Source organism: Thunnus albacares, chromosome 17 (genome assembly GCF_914725855.1).
Source record: "Thunnus albacares chromosome 17, fThuAlb1.1, whole genome shotgun sequence".
Classification (NCBI taxonomy): Eukaryota; Metazoa; Chordata; class Actinopteri; order Scombriformes; family Scombridae; genus Thunnus; species Thunnus albacares.
The window spans coordinates 17,478,532-17,494,302 of NC_058122.1; the positions used below are offsets into that span (position 1 = coordinate 17,478,532).

The 15,771-nt window shown below is 40.8% G+C and overlaps 1 protein-coding gene across 1 annotated transcript; it reads left to right on the plus strand.

The window, feature by feature from the left end:
- The first annotated feature begins 1,574 nt into the window (after positions 1-1,574).
- Positions 1,575-4,420, plus strand: LOC122967622 (peripheral myelin protein 22-like). Its single transcript, XM_044332356.1, has 5 exons — positions 1,575-1,709; positions 2,480-2,569; positions 2,824-2,920; positions 3,039-3,179; positions 3,305-4,420. The coding sequence occupies exons 2-5, from the start codon at positions 2,492-2,494 to the stop codon at positions 3,457-3,459; spliced, it is 471 nt and encodes a 156-aa protein (XP_044188291.1). The 5' UTR covers positions 1,575-1,709; positions 2,480-2,491; the 3' UTR covers positions 3,460-4,420.
- Positions 4,421-15,771: the final 11,351 nt, after the last annotated feature.

A 15,771-nucleotide genomic window follows, 5' to 3' on the forward strand; every position in this document is an offset into this window, starting at 1 on the left:
TTATACCTCAACAGGAAAAAATGTATTCTACTCTCCTCTATTCTGCTCTGTATTATGTCCACTTTGTCAGTAACAGTGCAGGATTGTGTACGAATCCTCTCTGACCACAGAGGAGTGTTAGACCACTGTGACACGCACAATATCGTCTCCGCTCACACCTGCTCCAGCTGGGCAAGCAGGTTTGACTTCTCACCCTGCTGCAGCTGGCACTGCCTTCCCCTCCTGACCACCTCACCAATTACATCTTCATAAACAGCAGCACGTCCAGCTGAGTGGTCGGGTGATTGTCAAAGAGCTCTCTCTCTCTCTCACTTTGCCCCCTCTGGCTCTGCCAGGACACACGGCACTGCCTCGCCCGCCATCCCACAGCGAGCCTGGGCAGCAGTCCACAGTTCCTCCCCTCGCGTGTTTACAAACACAGACCACAGGAATCCACCTGATGGGCCAAAAACTGTGAGGGAAAGGAAAGAGAGAGACACGAGCTGTGCTCTCTGACTACAGCAGCTGATCACAATCATGTTTGGACTGGGATGACTTCAAAACACCAAATGTGTGCTTGTTCTTTTGTCACTGTTGTCATTTACATTCTGGTTTGGCTTAAAACTTTGTCACTTGTTAGGAAATTGCCTGAGACCACAGTGTAATGAGGGATGCAGAAACACGACAGGCTGTGGCGGGCGATCTTTGTCACTCATCCTTGAATCTTGTGAGCATGGAGATCCAAGCTGTTCCATCAATTTAGCATGAAAGAAACAATACACCATGTTAACTCCCATTGGCACGGGACAAACTCCGTCTCTCCGCAGACGCAGGAGTAAACAGAAGGCCTGCTTCATACACACACAGGCATTCTGGGCATACCGCGGGGCCTCCAGAGGGCTGCTCTGTTCACATGCAAGCACACACACATACACGCACAACTAACTGGACATGTGCGTTTGATGAAGCCCAATGTGCTCAGTTGAGTTCAAGGCAGTCAGCGGGGGTCAGTAGTCCAGCCACCTTCAATCATCTGGAACAAGGCAGAGTCATCTTGACTATCCTGACAGTTATTGCTCAAACAGTTAGGGTTACAGGTGTGGCCTGTAAAATAAACAGAGATGTACTGCAGTATGCTGAACACCTTGGATGCAGGATCAGACCTTTGAGGACCATAAAAACATCACAGCCATAAACTGCAACTAATAACACATGAATCATAAAATAACTGAGTATTATAGACACAACAATGTGTCCAATTTCATTGGATTTTGAAAGGTTAAGTCATGTTGATTTATTCAGTTAAGTGTGAAATAATGGATGTTTATTAGATATATATGCAGAGACAGTCTCCCATACGCTTACATTTTAAGGCCTTGTGGTTTGCACAATAATACTATATGATCACCCATACAATCCTTTGGAATTTAGTGCAATCCAGATGATAGGCTACGACGGGAAAGGGTGGTGGGGTAGAGGGGAAAGGGGTGGTGGGGTGGAGATGGGGAGGTGGGAAGGGGGGGGGGGGGTTTGGAGCTGGCCTATGGTGACGTGCAGGGCCTGCAGGGCGGTGTTCTCAGGCAGAGAAAGAGTCAGACTGGGGTGTGTGAGTCACATCTGGAATAGTAGCTACAGAGGAAGAGAGAAGCAGAACCTCGGTGATACTTTCCCAACTCTTCACTCCAGTACTCCCTTTTTTCACGGAAACAAACTTCTTGCTTTGCCTTTTTGTAAGTTGGACTATTGTATCGGATCGTTTTTCTTTTGTTTTAGTCAGTGAATTGATTGTTTGTTTGACTTTTATTCTCACTCATACAGCAGGACGTCACCCCCCTGGACTTTATATCGACTTTTTTTGGATTTACTTGAAAATGCGCCTGTGCCGCTTTAACTAACCGTGTCGCGCGTCTATTATCGCCTTATGTTTAGATGTGAGAGTAAACAGTAAAGGTACGAGCTCACACATGGCGGCATTACGCTGGAATGTTTTTCGTGCAGATGGCTTGAGTTTGTTTTCCAGCAGCATGCGTCGATTAGTCGTGATTCAGTATTTGTGATTCATATCGACTTGCGGTTGCTTTCGCCAAACTTTTCCTCTAGAAGTGTTTTACTTATACTGCAAACGTGCATTTCATAAGTTAATGAGTTGTAATTAACTCATTTGGACTTACAAATGGATCAAACCGTCCCGTGAAATCAAGTTGAAAATAGATTTATTTTCACTACAACAGCGTGACTTTAAACTCAACATTGACGATTTCGGCCCCATCAGGAAGAAATTATAGTTCATTCCTTCTTTCTTTCTACGTTTGAATGTAAGGGGACACTTTCACGTTGAAGTAAACATTGCGGTTGGTGCAGAAGTGAGGAAATTGCGCCATCTGGCGTCGGCGTCAGCTAACGCTGAGCTCCAAATCTGTCAGGGGCTTTTGGTGGGATAGTAAATTCATGTGGCTTGACTTTTTGTGTGTGTGTGTGTGTGTCTCATGCATCTCTCTAGATCCACTTCAAAATGCTGCTCATCTTGCTTGGAGTGCTTATCTTGCACCTTATCATTCTCATTCTTCTCATTGTGTCAACAGCAGCCAGCGTAAGTTGTCTATAATTTTTTCCAGATCACTTTAAATTGTTCGGGATATAATGGAGTGCAAATTGTAGTTGCTTTACTGTTAAGCACTTCTGTGAAGCACTTTGTTAAGTAAAGTGCTATATAGATAGTGTTTGTCTTTATTATTATTATTGTCTGATTATAAACTGTTATTGTTGTTGTGTATTATAGTTCCTAGGCTTGCACTGTGGATGCTGCAGCATATTTAAATGGCTCTGTGTTGTTGTGTTTACCAGACCTGGTCTGTAGGTGGTGGTGGCAGGAGCACAGATCTATGGTCCAATTGCAAGATAACTAATGGAGGCTACCATTGCATCCAAGCCAGCAATGAAGGTTTGTGAGCATTCTTGAAAAAAGTATCACATATTGTGCCTTGAATATATACACAGTTGTGAAAAAGTGACGTGTGCATTAAGATTAATGCTCTGCATCATCTCTGTCTCACTTCTAGACTGGATCCAGGCAGTGCAGGCCCTCATGATCCTGTCCTTGCTCTTCTGCTTCTTCTCCCTCATTGCCTTTCTGTATCAGCTGTTCAGACTGGTCAAGGGCGGACGCTTCTTCTTCACCGCCATCTTCCAGATCTTGGCTAGTGAGTATGACTTCATCGCATGCTGGCGGGTCACACCCTGAGCAGATGCTGGTGCAGTTGTGATCTCATCTGCATTCGCTTCACGTTCTCCTCACTTTCCCTTCACTCTCCCTTTTTTTCCCCAGGTCTGTTTGTGATGTGTGGGGCGATCATCTACACTGTGATGAGTCCGGATGATAGCACCTTACATTTCGGCTACGCTTACGTGCTGGCCTGGGTGGCTTTCCCTCTCTGTCTCATCAGTGGCCTCATTTATATCGTCCTGAGGAAGAAAGAATGAGAGAAGGAGCAGAGCAGAAACGGAGAGGAGGGGTACTAAGAAGACCCCTTACCACAACATCGCACTGTGCCTACTGCCCACAGACCATAGACTGACATCCCAACAATACAACAAAAGTGCATGTGTCACTAACTATTGTAAACACAAGAAGGAGACATTTATCACTGCTGGGGATCTTTTTTTTGTGTATTTCAGAACCAATTATGTTGCCATCAGATGCTGAAAAATATCACACATATCTGCTTTGTGAGTTTTAACAAAAGCCAAGTGTCACTACACATGATTCCTGTGGTGACAGAGTGTCTTGAAAATGTGTTTAGAAATGTGTTGGTGACATGTTGACTTTTGTTGCATACTGGCATCCTACAGTGCTTCCACAAATACATCGAGTGTGATAACAAAGACGAGTAATCCTGCCTTGATTCAGTACAAAGATGTACATAGTGTCTGTGGTTTTTAGACATATTTATAACATTTTTACATACATTTTGTACATAGTGTTGTCAAGTTAACATTGTCATGCTCCTTTACGTGATAGAGTTTGTGTCTCTCACAAATCATGCAGCTGTGCCAAAGAGATGTCGCTTCAACTGCCAGAGTATCAAGCTTTTTAAATTGTTTTTTTGAGTGTCAAATGCTTTGGTCATTGTGCCTTAACTTAGAATATCTATGTTTTTCTTGAAGGAAATGAGAAAATCTCAGAAATTAAAAAAATAACAATGAGAAGAATTAATTTTTTTCTGAATTATTACACTTGATATTCCAAATAAAAAAATGTTGCATTTTGTAATCTAATTTTGAAAAAATGGTGCTTTTTATCTACTATTCTTGAAATGTATAGCCCACTTTGTGTTTGTGTATCTACCCTGCAAGTGTGTCATGTCCTGTGATTAATTTGCTTTGTACAAACCCAAGTTTGCATTTTTGTCAGTATTCTTCTAAATAAACCTTTGGAAATTAATTATGTTTACTTGTTCATAATTATACATGTAGTTGTCACACCCCACAGTAACATGTTGACCTTACATTTCTTGTTCTGTAGTCTTAATCTGAACTCATGCTAGGTGATTTTTTAAATGAAATTCTGAGACTAACAAATGACAAAAGAGTGGAAGATTGATCATCAGTCACACATGGCTCCTTGTAGTAGCTTAAATGTACCACTTAGTGGCGCTGTGACACACAAAACACTCCCAAATCCAGTCATACACCTGTGGAAAATGTTTGTAAAATATCTGTGCAGCACATTGTAGGGAAAAAGTAACTTGCACACAGTGACTTCAAATCAAATGATTTCGCAGCATTACTGCTGTATCCATTTATCATTATATAATCATTGATTTGCTAGCATCCAAACTAAAAAAAGCTGTTAACAGACAAACTTTGATAGCACCACCTGGCTACAGTTTAAGGATATGTGTCTCCTTTATCAAGTGCTGGAAACTTGGCAGCAGGTACAGACATTATTGCAGCATAACAGCATAAAACAAAGAATACAGTTAAATGTGGTTCAGGAAAAATGTCTCAAAAGCATTTCTGGGAAGAAAAGGAAATGAAAAAGTCTGACTGATATTTGGCTCATTGGCTACTACACAGTATTGTGGAGCTTCTCAGAGAAAACAGATGTTACTTTCACCAAACAGGTTTCCCTGACAGATTCCTCCCACATCTGACATTTATCAAATTGTTAACTCCCCATATTAAAGACATTTCTGATGTAGACACATGTTTTACTGCTTACTGAACTGATGATTTTGAATTTTGATTAGTGTTGGGCATTATAGCAATCCATGTAGAGCTCTGTGTTATATATTGTAAAATAATTGGATACTGAATCTACCAAGGTGCAAGAATCACCATTAGATGTTAGTAGAAGAGGTATACATGTGTTCTTGTATTTGTTGTATTTCTACAGGTCTACAAGGAGAAAAGGAGTCTATATCTTATCATTTAAATTGTGTTTCAACCCACATAAAGCAACTAAGTGGGTCAGTCAGTGGATGCTTGTAGAAAGAATATATTTTGAAGTCCAATTGCTTGTAGTCCCACTAGGTGGTGACTGCAACACACTTATGTAGTCATTCATTTACTCCAGAGCCTTTTTAAAAAAAAAAAAAAAACATTTCTAAGAAATAGCCAAAACTCTGTAGCTTGTTGTTTGATACATATGGTATAGAATATATTGCTGTTTCTCCATTCTGAGGAAGACACATTTTCCCCACTCTGCTTCCTGTTTAAACATATACAATAGCGGAGTAACACGACACTAATCTTCCCTCATGCTCCCTCTCAGAAGTTGGCACCACAGTGGATTATTGAAATAGGATTCTGCCTTTGATCAAATGGAGTTTAGAGATGTCTTATACACATGATGTTTAATGGCAAAATGATGGCTGAGCTGTCTGACAGCCATTTTGACCAGAATAAGTATGCTCAATCTGTGCTTTGCTGTGATACTTTTGTCATTAGCAGTGACAAAAGAAATGATGGGCGCTCTTTTCAGAAAGTGAGATTTTACAAAAAAATGTTCTTTGGCTTTGGCTACATGATATTAATCAGAGCATCTCCAGACATTTCCACAGATGACACCAGCAGCCATGGAAGACAAACACCAGCTTTTTTTTTAGCTGCCTACCAGACTCCAAGGTGCAATTACTATTAGTTCACATACTAGCTAACACCATCTGTGCACACACTCCTATGCACACGAACACTCCTGCTGTATGTCACGCAGGCAAACAGAATTCACCACACACACACACACATGCATCACACCATATGCATCTATGTGCATTTTACACAACTGATCAACATCATGCAGAACATGTACACAAACGACTACATCTCATTCTTAGGTTTGTTGGTTAAACGAGCTCTTGCTAACTTCATCAGTCCTGACACAAAAGAGAGGCCGGTTCATGCTGCTCTGGTAAAAGTCCCTGGGCATACAGATAACATATTGGGGATGTCAAGAAAACTCTGGAGGCCTATAATGGCCTCACAGCTCCATTTCAAACCTGGTTAACCTTAAGGGTTATTTATCACTGGGAGGGTCACTGGGGGGCACTTAGTATTTACTGCAGGACATGCAGAACGGGGGAGAGGGGTCTGAGAGGAAGCCACCTTCATCACCATCAACTGCGTGCTTACTTTGGTGGCTGTAAACATATGTCAACACTGTATAACTACTTGATAAAGACCAGAATATTTCACTGAAATCTCACCTTTGCATTAAACTGTTGCAAAACAGCCATGGACATTTACATGTTGGCAGCCAAATGCTTACTTGGTATCCCAGGAATGCATCAGGATCATTTCCATAAGTTTACGGTTGGGTAGTAATGGTCGTGAAGCAGCGTATTCAATGGGCCAGAGCCAGCTGATGGGTCCCCTGAATGGGACATGTGAGGACTTCAGAGAAGGCTGAAGCCCTCCTCTCTTTTTCTCTTTAGATTTGTTGCCTTTTTTATCCAGAGTGTCTGTCTCCCGGAACAAACCCCGGAGCCTTCAGATGTAGTTAAACGATAGAGAAAATGGGCAAGCCCAGTTTATTCAAAGCTGATTTCATCACGCCCATAAATCTCTGAGAAATCAAAGCCCATCTTATACCCTCCCCTCTCCACTCCCTTTGTCTTGCTAATACACATTAGAGTGCGGCTGGCTGCCCACTTTGACGGCAGCCCGGACAGGATCTGGGTAAAGTTGCAGATGTGGAACCTGGAGGCACCTTTGACCCATGACCCCTGCCGTTAAATCCTGCCACTAGCGTCCGCCTCAGACCCCTGTCATGCACAGGAATCTCCCAGCTCTATTTCCTGCCTTAAACTACCTAAAACTCTCAGGGAGAGATGGAGATATATAGGATGAAGATTTCAAGGGGAGGAGAGACAACAAAACTTGTTTCTACTCTTCATACAAATATGTTACTACACATATACACATATACACATACACCTAAAAGCACATGGCCATAAATGTGCATAACTGCATATATGCATCCATACACCCACACACAACTAACCTACAATTACACATATACAGTACAGAAATACATTCTACTTTAATTATGAGTGTGAATAAAATCCCGCAAACACTAAATCACCCATCCTTCATGCTCTTTATAGAATATTTCACAGCAAAGCACAGATGTGAAATGTTTTCCTACAGGAGCAACACAGCCAGAAGTTTTCATATTGTGCCAACTATAGAACACAAAACTCCAACATTGCATATGGACGTTAAAAAAATAATGTATTTTAAGTGCAGTTTTTGATTAAAATTTTAAAAGCAGGGACACGATGTGTATTCATTCGTCCCAAGTGACCCTGAATAATATTTGATTCAAAACATTGGTCCTGTAACTTGAGACTTAATTAAAACAGTATGTCGTTAATAATTCAGTGCCAGCAGCAAGATTCAACCAGTCATAATTGTTGAGTAAGAAGAGAGGTAGTTGCACGGAAAAAAGAGGAGAAAAAATCAATTATTCACTGCTATTTTTACACACATTAAATCTGGTTATGTAAATATCAGAGAGGAATCCGGGAAGCGGTGCTAACATTTGGTGCCTCAGTATGGTGTTTCCCTCCATATTTCTGTGTGTGTGTGCCTGTCCTTCTGTCACACACACACACACACACACATAGACCTACACCTCATACACATACTTAAGACACACTTAAAAGCTGTGTGGCCACTAGCCAGCAACAAAGACCTTCTAATCCAGTGCTGGTGGCTAACAAGGGTTTCTATACTGGTGTGACAAGGCTACTGAGGCAAACATTTCTCCTTTAATTATACAGCAGTGACTCGGAGAGTGTCTTGCTTCTCTCTGGTGTTTCAGGCCTGAGCTGAGATCCTCCAAATTAGAGAGCAGTGTGACAGTACCGAGATGCATCACTGTGGGGAAACAAGGAAGAGCAGTTACACGGTTGCTGATCCATTTATGGGCTTCAAATACGCTTTCCACATTTGAGTTGGAGATGAAAATATGCAGATAATTTGAGAGAGCTTGTGAGAGCTTGCACACACAGGCACATGAGGATAATTACACACAAAGGGGCACAAAAATGATTTGAAAACATGATACAGTTGAGTGCAAAGGGAAGCCATCCTTGTCACACATAAATGGCAATAATCCCACAATGAAGATATTACATATATTTGATCATTTCATCCATGAATATGAGAGTATGTCTTTGCTATGACATGAGTGTCATATTAAGCGCCAGGTAAGTGCTCGGTGGTTCACAGTTAGGAAGATTCAGAAGGTGACAGTAGAGAGAGAAATCCCCCCTGTAGAGTACTACAAAAATTATTTTTGCATTTAGATGCATCTGCTGCATGTAAATCATACTATGCAAACCAATTTAAACAAACGAACACATTTTGGCACATTCAGTTGTGAATAAAATACATTGGCATCTTGTGAATATCTGCATTTTCATATATAAATGCATACATAGTTAGTATATCCAATTACAACCACTCATCAGTCAGTAAGCTAAATAGGCCTGAGTGGTGGATGTGATATCTGCTGGCAGATCAAATGAAGGATGGCGGTCGTGGCCCAATCCGGGGTCAAACTGAAGTAGCCGTATTATTTCAACCTCACTGACCCTGGCCAGTGGCCCCAGTTTTCCCCGGTGGATTTGAGACTGGATGGGGAGTTGAGACCGGCTGAGCTGTAGGTGTTTAGAGTGGGTGTCTTTGTTTGTCTTCCCAGCCTGGACGCCTTTCTCCGATGACTGATGATCAGAGTCCTGGTGGCCACTCAGGTCTCAAATAAGGGAAGCTAGAATTACACCCTTAGCAAACACTGCCCAAAGTTCAGAAAAAAGAGGTGAGATGGTTGCATACACCAGCTCAAAGCTTTACATCCACACACACATACAAACACACTTACACACCAGGTAAGTCTGTTTGCTAGTTCCCCAACATTAGCTATCAGCTCAAACAGACAGCCAGGATACCTTTCTTATCTGACTCTGAGGCTATTCTGGCGGGTTGCTTCCTCAGCAGTAAAATGTGGATCGCCTGCATCCACTGATTGGATGTAATAGTCTGTTTCGTCCCTCTTTCTCTTCATCCTCAAATCACTACAAGCTAGGTTAACCATAAACCAATCTATCCTCATTTGTCATTAACTGAAAAACGTCTGAGTCTTGTGGCATGAGAGTCCAAAGGTTTGTTTGATTATTTTTTATTTATTTATTTTCATAAAAAGCAGGTTTGCCGTTGCTATGGTGCAGCTGCAAATTTGTTAATGGGCAAGTCCACTTATGACATTAAGACTCAGCCCATGAGCTACACGCTTTGTTATTATATGTTTCAATTGCGTATGTGTGTTTTATCTGCTCTTAAAGTGACTGACAGAGATTTTTATACAAACGATTGAGTATAACAGCTAAAATGGCATTCTAATAATGTTTAGAAGCTATAAAGACTATGTTCCTCTCCATTGGAGCAAATTGTGTCCTCATTTTGATGAGATCTAAAGTGGCAAAAAGATTATTTCCCATCTGCAAATTTAAGTCTAAGGACGTATGAGTAAGAATTCCCTATTAAGGCTTTAAAGAGTGTTGATGTAATAGAGACTTGGCAATGTAAGCAGCACAAAAAACCCTTTTAAAGCTGCTGGCATAAACCTAGGAACCCAAGTTGTAAGCAGCCAGTCTAAATCTCGTTATCCCGTAGTTAACCCTGTCAGTGAGAATGTTCAGACACCTAAACATTAAGACAGAGAGCAAGACAGAGGGGGAAAAATCCATGCCCTGAGCACAGATTCCTGGTTCAGACGAGGTTAACAGGTTCCCCTAAATGTCTGCGTTGTGCAAATATTGACAGTGACTTCATTGTCATCTCATCTAATGACCTGGTCCATGTCTGATCTCTCCTCCGGTCACATTGCCTACAGCCTAAAGAGCCCCAAACAGCTGCCCTGTGATCACTTACTTCTGCCCTGAGTAAACCCAGACCAGTCTGGATATGCTAACCCTCATCACTAATGATCAACCAGAATTCCCACTGCATAAATGGAAGTTTTAAGGTTATATGTCAGATTGAAGTCTGAATGGATGCTTATTGTAATTACCCATCATGCATCGTCTTGAAAACAATCTGAGAAGCAACTTAAATGAGAAATGTGCAACAAAATCTTTTGCTATTAAATAGATAATGATATTACTGTGGCTGGGGAGGTACATTATTTAATTATCTGAATAATATAATCTCAATTCTGCTACATTATTGAATAACATGTCTAATTTTAAATATTGTAGCAAGTTAACATGAAAGATAATTTAATCAGTCTCACATTTCACATAACAATTAGAATGCATCATCAAAGTAATTCAAATTTAAGTAAGTTTATAATACCCCACTTGCACACAGAGAAATTATTTGCCGAAAGCTGCTGCTTTGCCCCGGAGAAGTGTCTTTCTGCCTCTTTGGAAAACAACACATTTTCTATTATACAGCGCATGTCAAAATAACAGTTCTGAGACAAGCTAGGTTAATTCAAACGTGTCTAAAGTGCCTCTTATTCAATTCCTCATTGATGGTGTCAGGCAGAGAACCTGCCCCAGGCCCACACAAGGCTGTGAACCCTATAAATGTGTTTTGGAAAAGAATGAACTGGTGAGTGAATTGTGGTTAGAAAACACTTAAACACTTTTCAACAAAACATGCCTCTCCCAAAAACAGGCGCACCCTCCACACAGCTGGCATGTACCTCATAACTACCTGGCATTATCATCACTGACTCGGTACTGATATGGCTTGTAAATGAATTCTCTGCAGCTATAAACATTTATTGTTTATAAAAGCATGAAAATATAGAGATAGAAATGGACTGCATTATATTGAGGACATGCATATAATCAAAAATACTATCCTGCAAACAAAACTGTGGTAACCTTGACTGCTCGTTCTTCAGAAATGTGAGCCTTCAAAGGGAATTCGCATTCTTTAGATATCTTACGAAGCCTCAAGTGGCAACAGCAAACAATGGTGATCATTAGCCATGTCATAAAAGAGCATCAACTAATGAGCCAGTTAACCTTTCAACCTGCAGACACAGGGCTCCTGATTGGCCAGTGAAGTCGAGCATGAAGTCTTGTGTCATCTCCATCACACCAGGATATGTGATGGTTCTGTGGATAATCATCTGTCTGGTTTTGTTAAGTCTACATTTAGGACAATACATACACATGACACAGACATTTAATCCCCAATGAGAGCATAATATCAGGAACAAGAATGTGTCATTCAGCAAGATACTGAAGCTCAAATTGCTCTAGATGGCTGCCATCAGTGTGTGAGTGTGTGTGTGTGAAAGTGAGCATTAGAGATATTGTAAAGCACTTTGGATAAAAAGTGCTATATCGCTCCTGATGAGCAGGTTGACACCTTGCAAGCAGCCTCTGCCATCAGTGTGTGAATGTATGTGTGAATGGGTGAATGTTGGCATGTGTTGTAGAGCACTTCAAGTGTAGACTAAAAAAGCACTATATAAATGCAGTCCATTTACCATAATATACAGAGAAATAGTTTTATATTGTCTGATAACAAAAAACTTTGACCCTCAGAATTCTTTCTGAAGTATTGAAACATTTTCTTGGTTGGATCATTTCCTTTTCAGCTGGTAACAGAAAACGATGGCTGTCCTTGATCCTCGACCCTTTTACTGGCTACATTTGAAAGAAGCACAACCTACGTAACTTCTATCGATCCATTCAAGAAAAATAAGTCTATCTCTGAATGTTCTCAGTGCAGTGCAAATATATATGACCCCATGCCTACATTCATATGTACCTTTAATGACTTCCATTAACCATTGTTACTTAAAACACCAGAGTATATATCTATTTGCTAAATAAAATAATATAAGAGCACAAAGTGAAAAAACATATGTGAACCATGCTGTCATATATACAGTAGCTCTAGTAGATATCCTGCTGTCTTTGACAGAAGTAACACATGCTTTTACAGCTCCATTGGCACGCGCTGTAATGAGACTTTTCCATATATGGCTGTCAAGGTGTCAAGAAGACTTTTGACAGCTCCAAAGTTCACAGCATATTTGCTGTGTCGAGTTCACTCCCCACCCTTTGACATGACCGGTGGTAGAGCAAATATCAATGCTGAACTTCTGGATCATAAAAAGCAGGATTCATCATAGAAAGCTCTGGATTAGCCAGGGGTAAGATAAGGATTTGTTTGCTGTAAAGCCCAGGTGGAGCACAGCAGTCAAGTACTGACTTGATACGGCTTCAAAGCTGTATATCATCCTGATGACGCATAACAACAGGTAAGCAGTTAATAAGTCATATAAATTAATAAGTTAATAAGGGATCATATGACACACTTACACACAAAAACGTTTCTGTAAACAGGGAAGGATGAAGTGTAAAATATAATGTGAAGATTGGCCTCAGTTACAGTATACAGTATGTGTTGAATAACTCCCTATACAACTCAGCACAGTAAACACTGATGAGAGCAATCATTTCTCTCTCCAGTGCCACATTAATCAGAAAGGTCCATTGATTCCCAGACTGTGATAGGAGGACTATGCAAGGACAGGACTATATGTCACACGTTCATACCTCTGCCCCCTATTTCCCATGGGCACAACAAGCATCATAAATCTGATTCACCCATAAAACTCTGCCCTCAACTAAGGCAAACATTTAGAGGTAAACACAGGCAAGAACACATACCTTTCTGCACAGTCTGGTTAGCCTTTTAAAACTTATCTCTTTATCAGGACTATTATAAATATGAGTTGAACATGGACTTATAAAGTTTCTCATAAATGTTACAATTAAAAACAAGCAGTGTATGTGTTAGCTGTACTATAAACACAAATACACTAAGCTCATTTTATGTCCAGTGTGTGTGTGGATTTACAAGGGGCTGGACTAGCCTCATGTTCAGTCTGTAAGGGTTCACTGGTTTTCATCAACCACTTCTTAAAATGAGTGGTGAGTAGAGCTGACCAACTCTGGCAGCTGTGGCTCACCATACTCTGTCTGATCTTGGTGCAGCTTGCTCAAAACTCTAAGATGTCACAGGATGCTTATTGTGGGCTACATGAAGATGACATGGTAACATGTGCACCAGAAATTTGAATTGTCAAAACCATTGGCGATCAAATCAAAAATCTAATCAAATTTGACTGTTAAAAGAAATGTCCTACACAGAGCCATTGGGTTTTGAAATGGTTAGTTTTTGGGCTTCCTTTTTTTTTTACTTTGTTTGGTGGGTGATGGGGGGCACGGGGAGAGGGAGAGGAATGTAGTGTGCAGCCGTGGTCTCCCGGCCGGGAGTCGAGCCATGGATGTTGTGGTTATGTGGTATGTGCCTTAACCATTATTATTATTATCACCAAAACAGGAGACTGGTATCGCTATGCCCCTACTTTAACCAAAATAACTTACCCTAACCTCAACCAAAGTAACTTTACCTTATCTTAACCCCCCCAAAAACAAAGTAGGTATTACAGCAATCGGAGAAATTAACAAAACCACTGTGGTTTTACAATAAAATACAGCATTAATTCTCAAATATGAAAAATTGTGCTTGTTGTAGAAAATCATACAACTTCCCATGATAATACATTGCATGAATTCATGATCCAAACCCCATACAATTTCTGACATGATGTACTGTGTGAACCTCAGGCTGTTGCTGAACTTTGACTTAGATTTGTGTTAGGTGCTGGAATAATAAGCAGTGAGTAGCAAGGAGGAGGATGAGGGCAATGCAGCCATGTCAGCTATTATACTGCCTTCAATTTAAATTAAGAAAACGATGGTGTGCACTTGCTTCCTGTCTTAAGAAGCTTTTTGAAAGATTAATTGCTTCAGACCAGGCTCATACAATGTAGGTCAGATATTGAGCTTTATTTTAGTCTGTTCATTATTTGCAGGAGGAGAGGAAAGAGGGAGCAGAGGAAAAGAGGAGAGAGAAAGCCCTTTGAAAGGAGCAAAGTGCCTCTGAACTTTCTGAGCTGCAGTCATGCTGTCTCTGGGTGGAAGTTGAGTTCTTGATGAGCTAAAAGCGATTTTTCAAAGTTCGTAGAGCATGAAGCCATCTTTAAAGCTGACAGGTCTTTGATCCTACGGTTTGCCATGATTTGTTTCTGATTAATGTGGAATTTGGTCCTTTCATTCATGTGGACACATCCCCTCCTGTTAAAACACACACACACACACACACACACACACACATACACAAACACACACACACACACACACACACACATGCACATACATATGCATTCACCCTTAGCTCTAACTCATCCTTAGCTTCAACACAGTCACACAGCACTGACAGACCAAATGAGAGAGAAGCCAACACACAGCTGACTCCAAAAAAACTGCATCCCAGCACTGGTGGGAACACAGCCTGTTTTCCTCTGGTTTAACTTGCTTGGAGAACAAGGAAAGAAAAATGTCACCAGACAAAATGTAATAGAATAAAAAACACAGGGAAAAATTTGCAAAACAACAGATTATTGACTATTATACTACTGAAAAGTGGTTTCACTGAGAATTTACTGCTTAGTGTATAAAATACTGCAGTTAAAGCCAGGCCACAGTAAACAGAAGATTTTCCAGGTGGAATATTAGAAACATTACATTTCATTTTATTTGCCTTTAGATATAAAATACATGCTCGTAGGGCCAGGAGGAAATAAGAATGTCAACACCTCTTCTTTAACAAGGCTGTTGAACTTCATGCCCTCTCTGTCTCAGTTTTATAGAAGAGGGAACTTATTTTAACACATCATTCCTGATCACGACCTGCCAGTGGCATCCATCCATCCATTTTCAATCTACTTGCCCTGGTCAGGGTGAAAATGACAAAAAAAAGCAAGCAGAGCAGCCTGAAAGTCCTTTTTATTAGCAACTTCTTCCACTTGCTCCCAGAGATTCATAAACCCCCAGCTGGCTTGGAATCCTGTCTGCCTGAGGTGGCCGTGCCAACAACATCTTCAGAGTGAGGTATCTAGGTGTCAATACCACCTCATTTGGCTACTTTTAGTGTGAAGGCAAAGAAGGAGCACTCACTCCATCATGTAGAGTGAGAACAGCTATCCTGCAGAGAAACCTCATCTCAGCCAGTTGATCCTATTCTTTCAATCACAACCCAAAGCTTGTGAACATAAGTGATTGTTAAAGATGAAGGCTGTGCGGTAAATTAAGAGCATTGTATTATAGCTTGGCTCTCCATTACAAATCACAAATTGATACAAAGCTGTTGGCACAATGTCTGAGAGTCTTATAAAACTCTTTTGAATGAGTA

Bases quoted from the DNA above. Each gene is read 5' to 3' on its own strand.
- LOC122967622 (XM_044332356.1), top strand. From the start codon at position 2,492: ATGCTGCTCATCTTGCTTGGAGTGCTTATCTTGCACCTTATCATTCTC. The intron at 2,570-2,823 runs GTAAGTTGTCTA...TGTGTTTACCAG, and splicing joins TTGTGTCAACAGCAGCCAGC to ACCTGGTCTGTAGGTGGTGG. The intron at 2,921-3,038 runs GTTTGTGAGCAT...TCTCACTTCTAG, and splicing joins CATCCAAGCCAGCAATGAAG to ACTGGATCCAGGCAGTGCAG.